General features: G+C 39.1%; 1 protein-coding gene across 1 annotated transcript; it reads left to right on the top strand.

The window, feature by feature from the left end:
- The first annotated feature begins 634 nt into the window (after positions 1–634).
- katnal1 (katanin p60 subunit A-like 1) lies at positions 635–14391 on the top strand. The gene is made up of 11 exons (XM_022199201.2): positions 635–770; positions 1304–1466; positions 2623–2783; positions 4099–4267; positions 4409–4536; positions 4634–4739; positions 8155–8313; positions 9361–9487; positions 10933–11067; positions 11206–11332; positions 13107–14391. Exons 2-11 carry the CDS (start codon positions 1305–1307, stop codon positions 13303–13305), a joined length of 1473 nt encoding a protein of 490 aa, XP_022054893.1. The 5' UTR covers positions 635–770; position 1304; the 3' UTR covers positions 13306–14391.
- The last annotated feature ends 3933 nt before the right edge of the window (positions 14392–18324 follow it).

The following is an 18324-nucleotide window of genomic DNA, read 5'->3' on the forward strand; positions in this document are numbered from 1 at the left end:
TTTCTGGTGTTTGATGCAGATGCTGCGGTCTTCTCGACAGATAAGTCATGCGCTGAGTCATTTTCACTTTTCATTTTGTCACTTCTTGAACAATGTAGTAGCTATTACTTCTGTTTTTTCTCGTAGGCCCTGTAGTAATAGATATAAGGCATAAGAACACTGACTGCATTCATTTCTTCATTCATTCAGCTGTCAATAAAAGTTAAACATTTACAATTTTTATTACAGCTAGAGTAGCCACAATGTACTGATAAAGATCATATGATCAAAAGCTTCAGAACAGCTTTTACAATGATCTTGTGGTGTAAATATATAAATACAAAGAAAAGAAAAAACATCCTGGTTTGTAGTGTTTGGCCTTATTTTAGCGACAATCAGTGGCCAGCGTTTGCATAGCCTTAGCTCTGATGATGCGTTAGGGAAATCATGTAAAATAGCCAACGCTGTAGTCAAAGCTAATCTCAAGTGTTTATATATAACGCAAAGCTAATAAGGACGTTTATTAACTAGGCGAATCTTCTACTTTTTCAATGAAATTAATTTAAAAGCGAGGCTTTGCTGGCGTTATGTCTACTCCGTTAAAGCTTTCTTTGTTGATGAGCTCAATCGACGAGTCGCGTCGTCGTATTTCCGAGGCTTCCGCGAGTACATGAAGGCAACACTTTGCAGTCTGTATTCTCCACACGGCGTCTCTCTGCGGCCATGGTAACACTTTCCTCAATAGTGGACCTCTGATTCAAAAAACGCACAAACTAGCGCTTTTCATGCAGGTACAAGAGCTATTTTCACCTCTGAAATGTAGATAGAAATGTAATTTAACTTGTAGGTCGGTTGTTGTTGTCTCCGTGCATATTTAGCGCTTCCCGGGAGGATTAAGTTGTGTTTATTTATTCGTGTTGTTTTCAGTCTGTGGCCTAGCAGCGAGCTAGCAACAATGCTAACGTCTGTAACGTTACTGGATGTAGACAGGAAAATACGCTAATTTGAATTTAAGCGCTCGTTTAACCGTGAAGTGAATTGTCTGACAGCAACGTGTTTATTAAAAATCACTGTCTTCGAAGTCAGCTATCTTAACTACCACGTTTTACCGGGCGGAGCAGCTAAATTGTAAGTCGACTGACTTACATGGAACATCCCGCTAACAATAACAAGCATTTATAATGAGGACACCTAGCATGTTGTTAAAATGTGTAATGGCAGTATGTTGAAACTAGCTAACGTTAGCCACCTCATTGTGCCAATATCCAGAGAGGTACTGCAGTAACTTGTTTTTGGTTTTGCTCGTCATGTATTTTTTCCCCAGCATGAATTTGGCAGAGATATGTGACAACGCCAAGAAGGGTCGTGAGTACGCCTTGCTTGGGAACTATGACTCCTCCATCGTATACTACCAGGGAGTCATTCAGCAGATCCACAAGCACTGTCAGACCCTCAAAGACCCTGCACTGAAAGTCAAATGGCAACAGGTGAGTGTCCCCAGGTGTACTGTGGGTCAATATATAATTGAGGAACTTTTGAAGTCCATAGGATATATCTTGCACACATTTTTATTTAAAATAAAAAAGTAATGTTGTTTTATGTTCATTTCATTCATGACATTTGTCCTAAATGACTTGAAAATTATCCCAAAGGTACAAAAATGATCCAACAGGATGAGAAATGATCCAAGCTGACATAAAACTTGTGGAAATTGACAAGAAGATTGTCCAAAATGATCCAAAAATGACTTGAAAATTTTCCATAATTTCAGAATATTAGTCCACAATGACATGAAATTTGTCCTAAATGACTCAAAATTAATCCCAAAGACAAAAAAAATCATCCAAAATGACCCCAAGGCTTTCTGAATTATTTAATCTAAAGTAGTGAGTCACGTGTCAACAGGCTTACTACAATATCTTTATAAATAACTTTCAATTTTACTTGATATATTTATAATATTTAGAAGAAACTTTCTCTAGGAATACCATGTGGTGTTTTGTTATAACAGTAATTGTTCATTAAGAGCAAATTTGCAAAGTTTGTTTCTTTTTAACAAAGCTTTTAATTGAATGTGTCCCTGAAATTTTAATTATTTTATTTCTATTTTACCTGCTTGTTTTGTTTTTGTCCTTTTATATCTTTAATGTAGCACTTTGGGATTTTGCTTAAATGAAAAATGCATTAAAAATAAAATGTATTATTCTTATTATTGTTATTAATAAATGAGATGCATGATTGATCTCACAATGTTTCTTTCTAGCCGAAGCTGTAATTTTATAATTGGTCATTTGGGAACCACCCTGGATGATAAAATTAATTTTTGTGCCCAGTATGCTGATTTTATTTTGAAGGAAAAATGTATTTTATTTCAAGAAAGCTGCCTTTTATTGAAACATATTTAATAATTGCAATCTATTGTTTTGTTAAGCTCACTTGGAAAATAGAATTTTTTAAGCAAGTGAGTTTAATTTGCTTTTGTCAGACTCTTTAATCCAAATATTCCTTCCTGACACTTTAAAGCTTTACACTAAACCCTGTGTGGATTTACTACAGATATCTATGCATGTCAGCATTTCATTTTTAAATGTATTTTCCCGTGATGCAGTTCTAATATAGTGGTCTTCTTCTGTTTGTGACCAGATCAAGCAGGAACTGACCGAGGAGTATGAGCAAGTAAAAGGCATCATGGCGACGCTCGACAGCTTTAAGTCAGAGAAGCCGATCGACATCCTCGCCCCTCAGCCTGAGGAGAAACCTGAGGACCCAACGGTTTGGCCGCCTCCAATTCCTGCAGAGCACAGGTGTGTGTAGGAGTTTTACCTTTCTTCTTTTCCCACTGACATCTGAAATATATAGGTGAAGTTTTTAATGTATTTACGAGAAAAAAAATTTTTGTTTGAGATATTTGTACAAAAACGTAACGTAGTGTAAGTGTTGTTGCAGTGTTTTAGCCCTCTTGTTGCCCTCATTTACGGGCACCAAAAAATATAGTTTCCTTGTCTGAAAAAAATACAAAAATTCAGCAAAAAAATTCCCCAAAAATTCTGAAAATCTTTAAAACCTTCAGGAAAAAAATTCCAATAATTCTTTAAAAGTTTCCCTTAAAAATTTTATTTTCAAAAATCCCCCAAATTTGACAAGAAAATTCTTGTAAATATTTAAAAATCTAAATAAAAATCTTCCAAAAAATTGATTACATATATATCAGTAAAACTTCTAATATTCTGTTTAGAACATTCACAAAAAAATCAACCAAAATCCAACAAAATTCGCAGGATTTTGTTTGATTTTTTTGTGAATGGTTTTAAAGAAACATTTTTAAATTTCTTTTTTTTTCCACCAAAAAATGTTCAAAGATTTCCCAAAAATGTTGAAAATGTGGACATCAGAAGTTTCACTGTGAAAATACATATTTTTCTCCACATTTTCAAACTTTAAAACGGGTCAATTTTGACCTACAGTAAAGACACGAGGGTTAAAGCTACACCCCCACCAACCAATGTTGAGTCCTATATATTATGCGGCGTTTATAAGAATACACTTAATGAAAAACTGAGATGTTTTGCGCATGAACATTTTATTGCTCCATATAATTGAAGCTCTCTGATAACTTAAGGCAGTCGTTAAATTGCGTAACAACACACCGAAAGCTGAACGCTGCTCCTCATATTGCTAGATCTCATTGCATTCATCTGCAATTAATGATCCAATAGTGTTAAGACAACAGTATTTGGATATTTTGGCATCTTCGGATTGATCAAATTCCAGCTCGTTTGCCGAATGTGATCCAGATTATTAGTTTTTTATGTTCTCAGTGGCAGTGACTGCTAATGATGTTACCCTGAAACTCTGTGCGACAAAAAAGCTCTATAAGGAAACGCTTTGAAGTACAAAGAGACATGTTTTGCATAATCAGTTTAATCTCTACCAGCACAGCGTGACTCGCCAAAGCTTAACCTTCACATGGAAACAGCAGAACAGGTTATGAATTGATGCCGCTCTGTGGGAACACTTGGCACGCGATAATATCACAGCAAATTATCTGCGATGTTTCTGTCTATAGCTGTGTTGTGCTTTCATCCAGCTATAGAGCGTTGTCCCTGTGCGTCTCTGTAGGAATCCAGTTCCGGTGAAGCGGCCCAACAGCGGCATGAAGCAGCAGAGAAAGGACTCGCCTGGTCTGCAGCACCGAGGGGCGGGACCAGGAGGCCGCGGTCAGGCCGGCTCTAAAGCAGACCGGCCAGGATCCAGAGACGCCCGAGGCACAAAGTCCAAGGATGATAAGGTAGGACTGCAGCAGCTGATTGGGGCTTGAGTGGACAGATCAACAACAGGATGAGGTCCTCAACAAATGAGTCAGTCTGTCTGTAAAGAATGCCTGTTTGGTTTTATTCACTTTTTTCCATCTTTTTTTTATCTTCATCAGGGAAAGAAACCGTCTGGAGATGCGGAGGGGGATGTAGAGCAGAAGAAGTTTGATGGCACAGGATATGACAGTGACTTAGTGGACTCACTGGAGAGAGACATCGTGTCCCGTAACCCCAACGTACACTGGTATGGAAGCATGCACTGATTCTGAGTGACGCCGCTTTGTAGGTTTTGCCACCGGGGCAGATTTCCTCAGCGCACATGACTGATTCTTTATTTGCAGGGATGACATCGCTGATCTGGAAGATGCAAAGAAGCTGCTGAGAGAAGCTGTGGTGTTGCCCATGTGGATGCCTGACTTTTTTAAGGGCATTCGTCGCCCTTGGAAGGTACGCGCACGGCTGTATATGCGTCTTTAGCGTGCTTTTTAAGAAATCACAGAAGTCAAAAGAGAGGATTTCTGCAGTGTCACACAATCTGTTTGTCTGCAGAACCTTTGACAGGTTGTTGTAACACACCCACCACTGTAGGCTTCCTGCAGCCTTTTGCACCAGCTAAGTGAAAGTTAGAGGTAAAATCAACAAAACTGCAACATTTTGGCCAATTATTTTCACACTAATCTTTGCCCAGGTGTGCCATCCTTACTGGCGGGCAGCTTCCTTAGTCCAGTGATGTTACAGGACTTGTCTGATACTTTTCAGAGGCTCTTTGGTGTGATTGAAGGGCACTGTGATGCACTTCAGAGCTGTTCTTTGTGTTTACCAGAGGTTGGGAATGATTTATTTATTAGCGACTCCTGCAGTTAAGAAATAGGAGTGTAAAAGTTTTAAAGAAAATATTAGAAGTTTTACTATGGAATCACTTTAGATTTTTTTAGGATTTTTTTTTGGAAAAATTTTACTATTTTTTTAAATATTTGCAAGAATTTTCTTGCCATTTTTTTTAAGTAAAACTTTTAAGGGAATCTTTTAAAGAATTATTGGAATTTTCTTCCTGAAAGTTTTGCAAATTTTTTTCAGACAAGGAAACTATATTTTTTGGTGCCTGTAAATGAAGACAGCAGGAGGATTAAGAGCAGTCTTAACTCTATGGTGGACCTACTACTGCTTCTCGGTGTCTGCATGAGTTTTCTTCTGTATCAGCCTCTGTTGAACTTCATCATGTGAGGCTTCTTTCCCCCCCCTGAGGCTCACCATGTGAGGGTCAATACTTCATTGCTTTTTTCAACAGCAGCACAGTGCTTTTCCATTTGTCTGATATATGCATGCATAATTGAGGTTTTATCTGCTTTAAATGGATGCAGCCAACATTTTTTCCACATAGCTGAACGTTCAGTAAAATAGGAAGGACGTTTTAAATTCATGACTGTTTTACGGCCACACAGGTCGACCGGAGGTGTGCGATTCATTAGCACTGACATTTAGTCGTATAGGTCGGCTTCGTCAGTCCTCCTCTGCAGGATTTCCTCCCGTCACTTCCTCTCCCGCCTGCTCCTGCTGAGATTCTGATAAATCCCATCTGCATAAGTGTTTTATATCGAAAATCCGATTGATACATTCCAACATAAAATACAAGACACCTTAGTCTAAATGGAGTCTGAGGCACCAGGGACAACAGGTTGTTAAAAAACTTAATGGATTACGTCACTGAGCCTTCCCCCTTGTGGGTCATGTTGTCACCATAGCAACAGCCACAAACCAGGTGCATGAATGTTAGACGTCAGAGCGGCGGTGAGAGTAATAATGGTTGCAGAAGAGATTTGCATTCTGGTTTGGCAATTTTATCTAATATGATGGGTCCTTAGACACAACATTTGCAACTGATTGCACATAAAAACAAAAGCAAGAAAGGGACACGGTGAGCTGTTTATCTGGATTTGAAGGGAATCCATTTTAATGATGAAGAAAATATCCTCCGGCCATTCTAACGTTAAGTCTCTCCCATCAGAAACGACTCTTAGAATTGTTGGTGGATTGATTTTTGTAGACATTCAGACGGAGCTAGTCTGTGCTGTTATTTCCTGTCTTTGAGCTAAACCACCTTCATATTTAACATGGTATCTATCTTCACATGTAACTCAGACCAGGAGAATGTTAAGTGCATTTTATAAAATAAAATAAAATCTGAAAGAAACGTGAAGTTCGGGCCATGCACTAATGTAATATTCTCCCGGATGAAGTGAATACTGATAGCGACAGAAACCAGCCTCGTCTGTTCATGTTCAAAGCTAAAAATAATGTTTTGCCACAAGATTTACAGAGATTGTTTAGGGATCGAGACGGGGGAAATCATTTAAGAGGAGAATACAGCTTCAAAATAAACAAAAACCGTACAAACAGAAAAATATTCTGCATTTTATTCTGTGGGGTAAAACAGTTTGGGTGAGGAGATAAAACAACGTCAAAAACAGAGCAGTTTAAAACTAAATACAAGTTAATGTTTTCACAGTCACTGGGTGTTCACAGTAGGGCTGGACCCGAATATCCAAATATTCGTTCGCTACGGCAGTATCCTGAAATATTTGGAGCGCGTCTCTTCCCTTCGCCTTCGGTCCACTTCGGCTCATCCATTCCTGTTTCTTACCACCACCCGAATGGCCGGGTTGCTGCCGACTCTGACGTCACGCTTCACTTCGTTGCATAAACACAAGACAAGATGCTGAAGACCTCCGCTGTTTGGGAATTCTTCAGTTTAACTGAAGACAAAACGAAGGCAAAATTTGGACCCAGGAGACCAGACGAACGGATCCAAATATTCGGGCCGTCTCCGCCACAAGCGTGCGCGCGTCCACATCGGACGCAGGCGTGAACTAACCGTGACGTCACCCGTTGGTTTCAACGCCGAGAAAATGAGGCCCGGATTTTGCTACTTCCTGGTCGCCATTTTGGATTTTTGGAGCCAGTGACGTAAAAAGCGTCATCAAACAGACTGGACCAGAGAGCAACTAGGGGCAGGACCAGCCAATAGGACTGTCAATCAAGTATAGCCACGCCCCCTGGCTCCGCCAACTTTAACGATTTATTTAAAATTCAGTATTGATTTATTTTAAGATCGGCCACCTGATCTCTCATTTTGACCATGAAAACTAACAGGAAAAAAATCCTGAGCTGTAGAACATCAGTCTATCACATTTTATTTTTTCCAAAAATGCATTGGGGTCTATGGAGCAAAAGCTTTTTGGAGCCAACCCTAGCGGACGGCGGGATATTGCAAGTTTTTGACACTTCCGGGTTGGCTTCAATTCTGGAGCTAGATGCTATGTCCATCTTTATATACAGTCTATGGTCGGACATTACGGGGCGGAACGAATATTCGGATATTCGTCTTTAATAGGACCCAAATATTTTGAGTCCAGAAACCACTATTCGGGCCAGCCCTAGTTCACAGGTTACCATTTATAATTACTGATTTGTTTAATATTTTTTTATAAGTCAGGTCTTTTCTTTCTGTTGTGTTTTGTTGTTAAGTCCTTTTGTGTGAATGTAAACTGACACATTGGTGTATATTCTAAATCATGTATACTATTATTCTTATTGTTGTTGTTTTTATTATTGCTTATAAATGGGAGTGTTTTGAAGAAGCAGAATGAATAGATTTGCAGTCATTGTGTAAGGAGAAGGGGTGGGATTAGACGAGCTTTGGCTTCTTCCCGCTCCTTCTTGAGCAGCTTGTTCATTGTCTTTTGTTGTCGTTTTCTTTTTATGTGGAAATATTCAAAACAAACTTTCAAAAACAAAGCATAATCCCTTCCGATTGTGGGTATTTATTGAAGTGCTTCTTGACCTCTGTTTTTTTTTTTCTCAGGGTGTGTTAATGGTTGGCCCTCCAGGGACCGGGAAGACCATGCTAGCCAAAGCTGTGGCCACAGAATGCGGGACGACCTTCTTCAACGTGTCCTCATCCACCCTCACCTCCAAGTACAGGGGCGAGTCCGAAAAGCTTGTTCGTCTGCTCTTTGAAATGGCAAGTGTGTGTGGGCAAAACACCAAACCCCGGCATCGTAGCTCACTGCACTGGAAAAAATGCCCCTCTCAAAACAAGAAAAAAAAACTTATTTTAAAGAATTTTTACCTTGAACTAAGTGAAAAAAACCTGCCAATAGAACAAGTGAAAAGCAGCTTGGTAAGATTTCTTTAAATAAGATGTGATATTTAGCATACTGAGATCTTAAAATTAGCTGGTAAAACTCATTTTAAGCTCTATTTTACCAGGATCGTCAAGCTTAGGTGTCTTAACCCTCCTGTTGTCCTCATTTTCGGCACCAAAAAATATTGTTCCCTTGTCTGAAAAAAAACATCAAAAAATTCCCCAAATTTATAAAAAATTTACAAAATGTCCAGGAAGAAAATTCCTTGAAAGTTTCCCTTAAATGTTTTATTTTTAAAAAAATCCCAAATTTGGGAAAATATCTAAAGTGATTCCACATATATCAGTAAAAGTTGTAATATTTTTCTTTAAGAACATTTGGGAAAAAATCAACCAAAATCCAGCGAATTGTTTTCCTAATGTTCTTAAAGAAACTTTTTTTTAACATTTCTTTTTTTCCACCAAAAAATGTTCAAAAATTTCCCCCCCAAAAAATTTAAAATTTGGAAGTTTTCACTATAAAAATATACTTTTTTTTTTTGCGTTTTTAAACTTTGACTCGCAGAACGACACGAGGGTTAAACTTATTTTGAGTTTTCTTGTAAAATTCAACTCAAAACAAGATAATTTCAAGATTGTTTGACTTAATGAGATATTTAAGCTGCATTGTCTTCAAACTAGACCTTCCATCTGCTGAAATGTGACTTGTTAAGTGAATTTATCTTAAATCAAGTGGGATGAGACATTTTGACTAAAAATAAGACAAACAGACTTGGTAAGATTTAGAGTTTTTGCAGTGTGCCATCAGGGTGCACATGTTTAGAATGGATGAAAGAAAATCTAGTTAGAAAGCGTTTTGCATAAAAGCGCTGCAGGAGAATGCAGCCGATTATATATGTGTAACAAGAACTTCTTTTTCCGTAGGCCCGATTTTATGCACCAACAACCATCTTCATCGATGAGATTGACTCCATCTGTGGAAGGAGAGGAACATCGGATGAACACGAAGCCAGCCGGAGGGTTAAATCTGAGCTTTTAATCCAGATGGATGGTGAGTGGAGCAGAAGTGGGAAGGTGAAGCGGTCAGAAAACGGTTACCATGTTGACACAAAAACCTTGTAGACTTTCCTTGCGTTTCATTATTTTGTTTATGATCAAGTTTAAGTTACTGGTGAAGATCAATAATAAAGAACTGGGATTATTTTGACTCTTATGAGGAATCTGTTTGTTTACTTTTAATTGAGTGAACGTCAAAACTCTCATGTAGCCGCTGTCCACAACCAGCAGGGCTAAGTACAGGACACACCCGCTGCAAACCTCATTTAACAGCACAAGTTGTACAGTCTGGTTCTATTCAAGACAGGTGCATTAGTGTTTTTCTTACAAAATATGGTGTTTTGGGAGGTGAGACACTTTGTCGTTGAATTGACTGAATCTGCTGATCTGTAGAAAGAGTCCAGGATCTCACCTGGTAATTCATGCAAGATAAAAAAGGCTGTATTGGACGAGAATTTTAGAGCAATATTAACCCTCATGTTGTCCTCGTTTACGGGCACCAAAAATATAGTTTCCTTGTCTTAAAATTTTTTTTAAAAATTCCCCAAATTTCAGAAAATTTGCAGAACTTTCAGGAAGAAAATTCCAATAATTCCTTTAAAGTTTCCCTGAAAAGTGTTATGTAAAAAAATTCTCAGAATTTAGCAAGAAAATTCTTATAAATATTTTTTTTTAAAAATGAGTAAAAATCTTTAAAAAAATCCCAAAAATATCTAAAGTGATTCCATAAAGTAATTGTTTGTTTAACTGATGTCTTTTTTTATTGTTCCATTTTTATTGTTTTTATTTATCTGTTTTTATTTCTGTGTACAGCACTTTGAAGGAAAGTGCTTTATAAATAAAGTTATTATTATTATTATTATATATCAGTAAAACCTCTATTTTCTTTGAGAACATTCACAAAAAAATGAACCAAAATCCAGTGAAATTCGCTGGATTTTGGTTGATTTTTTGTGTGTGTGTGTGTGTGAATGTTCTTAAACATTTTTAACATTTCTGTTTTTCCACCGAAAATGTTCAGAGATTTCTCAAAAATGTTGAAAATGTGGACAACAGAAGTTTTACTTTGAAAATATGTTTTTTTTTTCCACATTTTCAAACTTTAAAACGGGTCGATTTTGACGTGCAGGACGACACCAGAGTTAATTAGACTAACTCGCAGGACTGTGGAGGTGCTCTCTCGCTTTTAATCTGCTCTTAGTTTGAGCACCACGTCATCATTCGATAAACATATCAGAGGAACTGAACTGTCACAATTCTGCGTTCATGGTTGTACTTTCTTAACCCTCCTGTTGTCCTCATTTACGGCACCAAAAAATATTCTTCCCTCGTCTGAAAAACATCCAAAAATTCCGCAAAAAATTCCCCAAATTTATTAAAAATTTGCAAAATCTTAATATTATTTAATACGTTATTATTTATGTGCGGTTTCGTGACCAGGTGTTGGGGGAGCCCTGGAGAATGACGACCCCTCTAAGATGGTGATGGTTCTGGCAGCGACAAACTTCCCCTGGGACATCGACGAGGCGCTGCGGCGGCGGCTGGAGAAGCGGATCTACATCCCGCTGCCTACAGGTGACCTCAACGGCCTCACGCAGACGAAACAGCCGTCTGACAAAAGCCGCATAGCACACAGCAGCTCAAAACCAAAGTAATTATTATCGACTCGCACTGCGGAATGTCTCATTAACGCTGTTTGATCTGCGTGTGCAGCTGAGGGTCGTGTGGAGCTTCTAAAGATCAACCTGAGGGAGGTGGAGGTGGCCGCCGACGTGGATCTGGATCTCATTGCGGAGAAGATCGAGGGCTACTCCGGAGCCGACATCACCAACGTCTGCAGGTGTGTGTGGTTGTGCAAAGCCACAGCATTTAGAAACTGATTGTCGGCCCGTTATCGGATCGTCTTTCATTCGCTGAAATAATAAAAAGATTCATATCAGCACACATTAATGTTGGTGGAATCCGTCCAGTATAATCTAATCTAAATGAAACGACAGCCCATTGTAAAACTCATCTCCATTTTTCTTTTTTAAAATCTAACAGCACTCTTGAAGACAGACTTAGATTGTGTAAAATGATTTCCAGACACAGCCAACTGAAGCGACGGACTTTCCGACTGGTACAAATTTAAGCCTTGAGAACAGGAACCAGATAGAAATCTATGTGGATGTTATTTTTTCTAACTCTGTCTTTCCTAGTAAACATGCTGTATATGAATTGTGTTCCAAGATAACGAGTGCATACGGAAACTTTTCGTATTGTGATACATTAGCAGCACTATTGATGGTGTAGAAAAGCTAATTTTGTGTTCGCTGCTGTTGGATTTTATAAAGAAAATACTAGAATAGACTGTATGTGTGACTGCAAAAGCAGTATATAAGGCTGCAGGGGGTTGTGTAGCATCCATTTAAATCATTATGACATAACAAGCGACTGAAGACTGTGCGTGCTTTGCGCTGGAGAGACAAATTGCATGTCTTTGTGAGCAAGTATTTACTTTCGCCTCAAAAGCTGAATCACTGACAACGTGAAGTTTACAGGCGTGCACAAGGAAAGTCTGATCAGCATGAGGATGCTTAAGGTGTGGGACATCTGGTTTATGTCGGTTATTTGACAATCAGGACTATTTATTGTTTTGTTGCATGATGGTGATGTTTTGCCGGCTGTAGAGAAAGCAGCAATAAAGGCTGAGGTGTGAGGATGGCACACATTCTGCCACATTAAACTGAAAACATTTGTAGTCACTGAAAAAGCACATAAAATATCTAAACTTAGGCTTCATGTCAGGTGGTGTTTGGGTTTTTATTGCAGTCAATAAAATAATTTAAACCATCCATCCTTTAAATTCCTATTATACATCTACAGTGATAGATAGATAGATAGATAGATAGATATAGAAAATAATAATTAAAAAAGCTAAAACTGATGTATTTTTGCAACAGCGTTTTTTACAGGGTTAAGAGCTACTTACTTATGCAGGTCCATCATCCTTATTTCAGTATGATTAGCAAACCACCAAGCAACATTAGCTGCTACTAATTAGCCTAAATTCTGTACATAATCATATAAACTCAGGACTAATTACATACAAAACGACGATCGGATTATATTTCTCTCTGTGTGTCTGCGTCCGTCCTCTCCGGATTTCTTCCCTACTTTGGCTCAGACTCACTTGAACAGAAGCTCAGGTACATTCTGAAAGTATTGATGCTCATTTAGCTTCATCATTGCCATGTAAAACACTCTAAAGTATACATAAAAAAGTATGATCAGAAATGGCTTATCTGCTTCAGCGGTATGTTATTTGTAAGTGCGATGTAATCGATGTTTTCTGCTACAAGCCCAGTCCTTGATATGAGGATCCTTTCTACTGTAGCTATGCAGGGAATGGAGGGTATTTTATGTTGCCAAAGTTGTCTGTGCTCGTCTCTGACTCAGTGTTTCATCGACCTTGGATGTGTGTCTCCTCCACATGCAGACCGTAGCCTGCAGGAGTTCGTCACAGCCTCGACTCCATCCTTCCTGACGGGAGCAAAACTCTTCAAATATGGAATTTAAAACAGTACAATTACCATGTTTAATACGCGGTGAATAACCCGTGCTCTTCTCGTCAGGGACGCGTCCATGATGGCGATGCGCCGCCGAATCCAAGGCCTGAGCCCCGAGGAGATCCGAGCCCTGTCCAAAGACGAGCTGCAGATGCCCGTGACCATGGAGGACTTCACCCTGACGCTGAAGAAGATCTCAAAGTCCGTCTCTGCCGCAGACCTGGAAAAGTACGAAGCCTGGATGGCCGAGTTCGGATCGGTATAGAGAGCAAAGGAGGACTGGCAGCTTTGAAAATGTTGAAAGCCTTGAAGGGGAGGAGTCGAGTGAACTCTGGCATGTGAACCGGGCAGCACATCAGGGATCTGGACTACACAGAGGCTCTAGTTCACATCAGAAGACTGGTGCCTTTGAGAGAGCATGATGAAAGGTTTGAGTGGCTTCACCGCCGCTCTGCACATGTAGAGACGCCAATCATAAAGCTGCTGACTGAGCGAAGCGACCCGAGGGAGACGCAGGGAAGTTTTAATGTAAAAAGTAGCCTAATACACACAGGTAGGGAATGTACTCCAGTCTTACATCAGGCCTCACGCAAGAACAGGTTTGTGTTGCTATCCTCGACCCGTCCTTACGCTTTTCTGTGACGCTTGTTTGCATAAAGCGAGTGTAGGTTAGTCATTTGGATAATTAGCATAGATAAAATTGCTACCAAACCGTTCTGCTCCATTCGTGGGCGAGTTTCGTTGCAGAAAATCTGAGTATAAAAACACCGCCGAGCTGCCACGAGCTCAGCAGTGTATACAGTCATAATAAGAAGCCTGGATACAGCTCAGATAGAGGCTCATCTGGACCTGCATGAAAATCACGAGACGGCACTTGTCCCAAAAGATGTTTCCCAACAAATACTGCACGGTTTAGCTCGCCATGCTAAAATGTGACGCTAGAGCTAACAAAATTACTGAACCAGAATGTGGAAAATAATTCATTCAGATCAAGGAGTTGCACTCAGAGCTTCTATGTGGGAATTGTTGTAGGAAACCTCTCGTAAATTGCATTCGCGTTCTCTTAAATCGCTTGTAGATGCCACTTAGGAACAAACCTGCTCTTGCATGAGGCCTTTCCTCTCTACATGTGAGCACTTTTAACGTATTTCCTCGAGAAGCCGATGTATTTACTACTGACTGAACACACTTGAATTTAACGTGACATCGCGTAGTGACTGATTATGTGTTTATCTCGTTGGTTTTAATGTTTGTTTTCGGTTTTAGTTCTGTTGAGAGAAACAAATGTAGTCGACCCAGGAAAACGGGACCACTGAACTTGTGGAGTTTTTTTATTAAAGGGTACGCTCAATTCCCACCTCACCCGTTTAGTTTTTTTATTAAATTGATTAAACTGTCAGATTATTCCCACAGTTTTCAGATCATTGACTGAGTCGTCCTGCACACGAAAAATCAAGGTGAGTTGTTTGTTTTGTCCTCCTAATTTTAGACTGTTTCAAGTGTTAGTGTTGCATTAAAAGGAGTCAGCCAAGGTGTTTAGGTGTCAGATGAGGCTGCCTTTCTAGTCCCGTCTAGCTGAAAGGAAACCCTGAGGTATACCTAGAGCTCACTGGAAGGATTGCGTATCTCATCCGGCCTGGAAACACCTCGGAATCCCCGAGGAGAAACATCTGGAATGACCCGCTTAGCCTGCTGGGGCACAACTCCAGGTACGTAGAAGAACATGGATGAACAGATAAACGCCGCGTTCACTAGCAATTTTTAACAAATTGATCACAGTTTTTGTTAAATCTCAGCAGAATTTGGCTGACTCTGAGACTACTGAAGCATTTGTTGTGGTGTAAGTCTGAATTCTTGGAAATATTAGTTTGCTAAAATGGAGTTTTAACAATGAGTGAGAAGCGTGACTGGAGCCCAGATATATTTAAGTGAAGTCATACAGAATAATGCAGATGTCCATCATTAGCTGGGTTTCCATTACAGTTTTTCGCAAAATAAAAGTTCGACAAAGTATTTTTGCGCTTTGAACGTGTTTCCATTGAAGGTTGTTCTAGGCAGAAGCATCATAACTCTCGTAAAATATCATCCCGCGAGATTTCACTGCAGGAAGATGGACGCTTCTATCTCCTTAGAACACTCTGCATTCCTCTGCTGTTTGCTGTCTAGCATGGCAGTGATGTAGCCTAGCCATGCTATACCCATGTTTCTGACGGCACAAGGGTCTTGGGAAGCTCGACAGGGAGGGAGGCGGGCTGAAAGGTTGTCTATCAAATCACTCTGCAGCAATTGGGTAGGTACACAACCAATCAACACAACGAATAGGCTGACGTAGTTCTCAGAGCACCAGCGGATTGTGGCTAAGTCCCATTAGCTTCCCAACCAGCGGTGTCAACTGGTATATTAAGGATTTGCCATATCCCGTCGGCATAAGTCCAAATACGTCTTTCTTCTCAATGAAACACTTCAGTACCGTCCTTTGTTTATCTTTCAAGTTGAATTTTAGCTTCAAATCTTTAAGGGCTGTGGCCAAAGCCGAGTCGAAAGATAACTGTTTATTGTGCGCCGGTTGTTTCTGTCAGAATCGTCGCGCCTCTGTCGTCACTTCGTTACGCCCGCCTTCTGACTCTACACGTCATGGTGATTGGTCCGGCCAGTTTTAGGAGAATCCAGCCTCGAGCCTTATGGAGGGTAACTTGACCCACCCTGGCAGAGAATTAAATTTGTTGCCGTGGGTTGTCTAGCACGGCTAGGCTAGCAGTGATGTTTTTCTCAAGAATAATGGCAAGAAAAGTCTCGGTCTCCTCTTCTGTCCACACGTACCGCGCCATGTTTACTCCGAGAGAACTGGTCATGTGACCAGGTACGTCACATCTGGTGACATATAATTGTGGAAAAAGTTTTTCCATGGCGCTTTTGCGATATTTTTCAATATCGAAACGTCTGAAAAACCACCTCATGAGAGCGTAAAAACTTTTAAGCGATATTTTAGTCCTTTTCCGAAATTCAGGTGTTTCCATTACCAGTTTTTTATTGCGCTATTTACATTTTGCGCATATCTAAGGGTAATGGAAACCCAGCTGTGGTGTATCGTCCTGTGCATATTACAATTTGGACTGAATACGCTGTGACTGTTTAATAGTTAACGCTGCTGTATTTTCCTCTTTTCCTTTCTTCTGCACGCATTTTTTTTTCTAGGTCAGGGGACGCGCATTTGAAGTTTGAAATGTCTTTTTTACTCTCAAATGAAGGACAAACTGAGAGCAAACAAATCACTTTTCGAAACATTTTGTCCTCTGATGAATCTGAAACAGATTTCGCTGCAGTGGATTTATTGTCGAGCAGTCGTTGCACCGCTTTGTGCTGAAAGAATCCGATTTTCTATCACTGTTTGTGAACACTGAGCGTTTCGGTCTAGCTATAGAACAACAATAAACCACTGATTTGATTCGATGCGACAAAAATGCTGAGTGATTTTAGAGGAACTTGGTTTTATTGTCGGATGTTTCCTGCCGTCCAACAGGTCAAGAATGCACAACACAATAAACCCAGTGAGTTTTGGGATTTTGATACCTGTCGACATGTTTGGGATATTTTTTTAAAAACTGCAATTGTCATAAGTTCTCCAGAACTCGTTTTAAATGTCTTATTTGTGACACAAACAGTTGCTTGATAACAGGCTGACCTTTCTCGTTTAGTTTTCTCCAGAACTGCCACAATAGGAGCGCTCATGCACGGCCCTCCATGCTGCTCTGCGCGTTATCTGCTCTCCCGCATTGATCCACAATAGCATCCGAATCTGCGGAGGAAATGTCACACATTTACTGAGCAGGAATATTTGATTTTTGTTGGATGAACAAGCCAAGGAAAAACAAAAGAGAGGTAAAGCACGCACATGGCAGTGTGGAATAAACTCAGCTAAACCCAATGTTGAAAGAAAGACGGAGGATGTGTCAAAATACATTCATAATATTGGCGCAGAGGTTTTCACATTAACTCCTCTACTTTGCAAGTTACTTATCAGTACGATGCTTGTGTTGTTGTTCTGCTGCGTTGACACTTCAGGTTCCCTACATAGGACTGATAAAGTTGTTTTTGTCTTATAAATCTGTCATTCCCCCTTTAAATATAGATTAGGCCTGTCCTTCGTAGGTAGATTTTTATCAGCTCATGCTCTACTTTGGGTGGTCAACTTTAAAGGCAGACAGTAAAACTAATGTTAATGCCACATTGTGCAAATATTCTGTTCTGTGCACCACATTCAACATTTTACTGGAGTAAATTTACAGAAATCAAGTACAAAAAGTAAAAGCACTCATTGTGCATTAACTTATATTTTGGTGATTAATGCCCCTATTTTTCCATGTATAATCACTGGATTAATTTATAATAGTTCATAATGTTGTTTCACTTTATTAAGTGAGTAAACCGCTCCTGTTGGTGCCCAAATGTAGCTGCATCATTCATTTGTGTTCACTATAAACAATGGGACGGTGTCATTTTTTACAGTGTACTTTTACTTAAGGTACCACTAAGATTACGGAAATAAAGCATTATTTTATATGTCAGCCATAGAATAAATAAAGTTGCAAATCGAAATGTGTATAACATTTGAGGGGGTTAAAGCAGAGTGTTCCAACCCACAACCCAAATACAGCGTTACAGTGGCGCTTCCAATGTTTGACCATTCATGAAAACACAAAATTTTGAACCTATTTTCCTCAAAAACTGCAGAAAGTGGGTCCGACGACTCTGCTTCTACACCTTTCCTTTGTGTATTGTATTTATTTTTTATTTTACAAGTAGTAGTTCATTGTTGTACAATGTGTGACCACAAAATTACATGTTTTTCCTTTGTTTTAACCTTCTGAAATTATTAGAATTTCACAGATATTTGCGTAAAAATCTTCCAAAAAAAATCCTAAAGTGATATTTTTTTCCACATTTTAAAATTTTTAATTTGCAAAACCTTTAGGAAGAAAATTCAAATAATTCCTTAGAAGTTTCCCTAAAAACATTATATATATATATATATATATATATATATATATATATATATATATATATATATATTTATTTATTTATTTTAAAAAATCCACCAAATTTGGCAAGAAAATTCTTGTAAATATTTTTCAAAAAATGAGTACAAATCTTCCAAAAAAAGTTCTAAAAATATCTAAAGTGATTCCATATATATCAGTAAAACTTGCAATATTTTAGATTTTTTTGTGAATGTTCTTAAGAAACATTTTTTTAACAGTTCTTTTTTTCCACCAAAAAATGTTCA

The sequence above is a fragment of the Acanthochromis polyacanthus genome, chromosome 14 (genome assembly GCF_021347895.1).
Source record: "Acanthochromis polyacanthus isolate Apoly-LR-REF ecotype Palm Island chromosome 14, KAUST_Apoly_ChrSc, whole genome shotgun sequence".
Taxonomy (NCBI): Eukaryota; Metazoa; Chordata; class Actinopteri; family Pomacentridae; genus Acanthochromis; species Acanthochromis polyacanthus.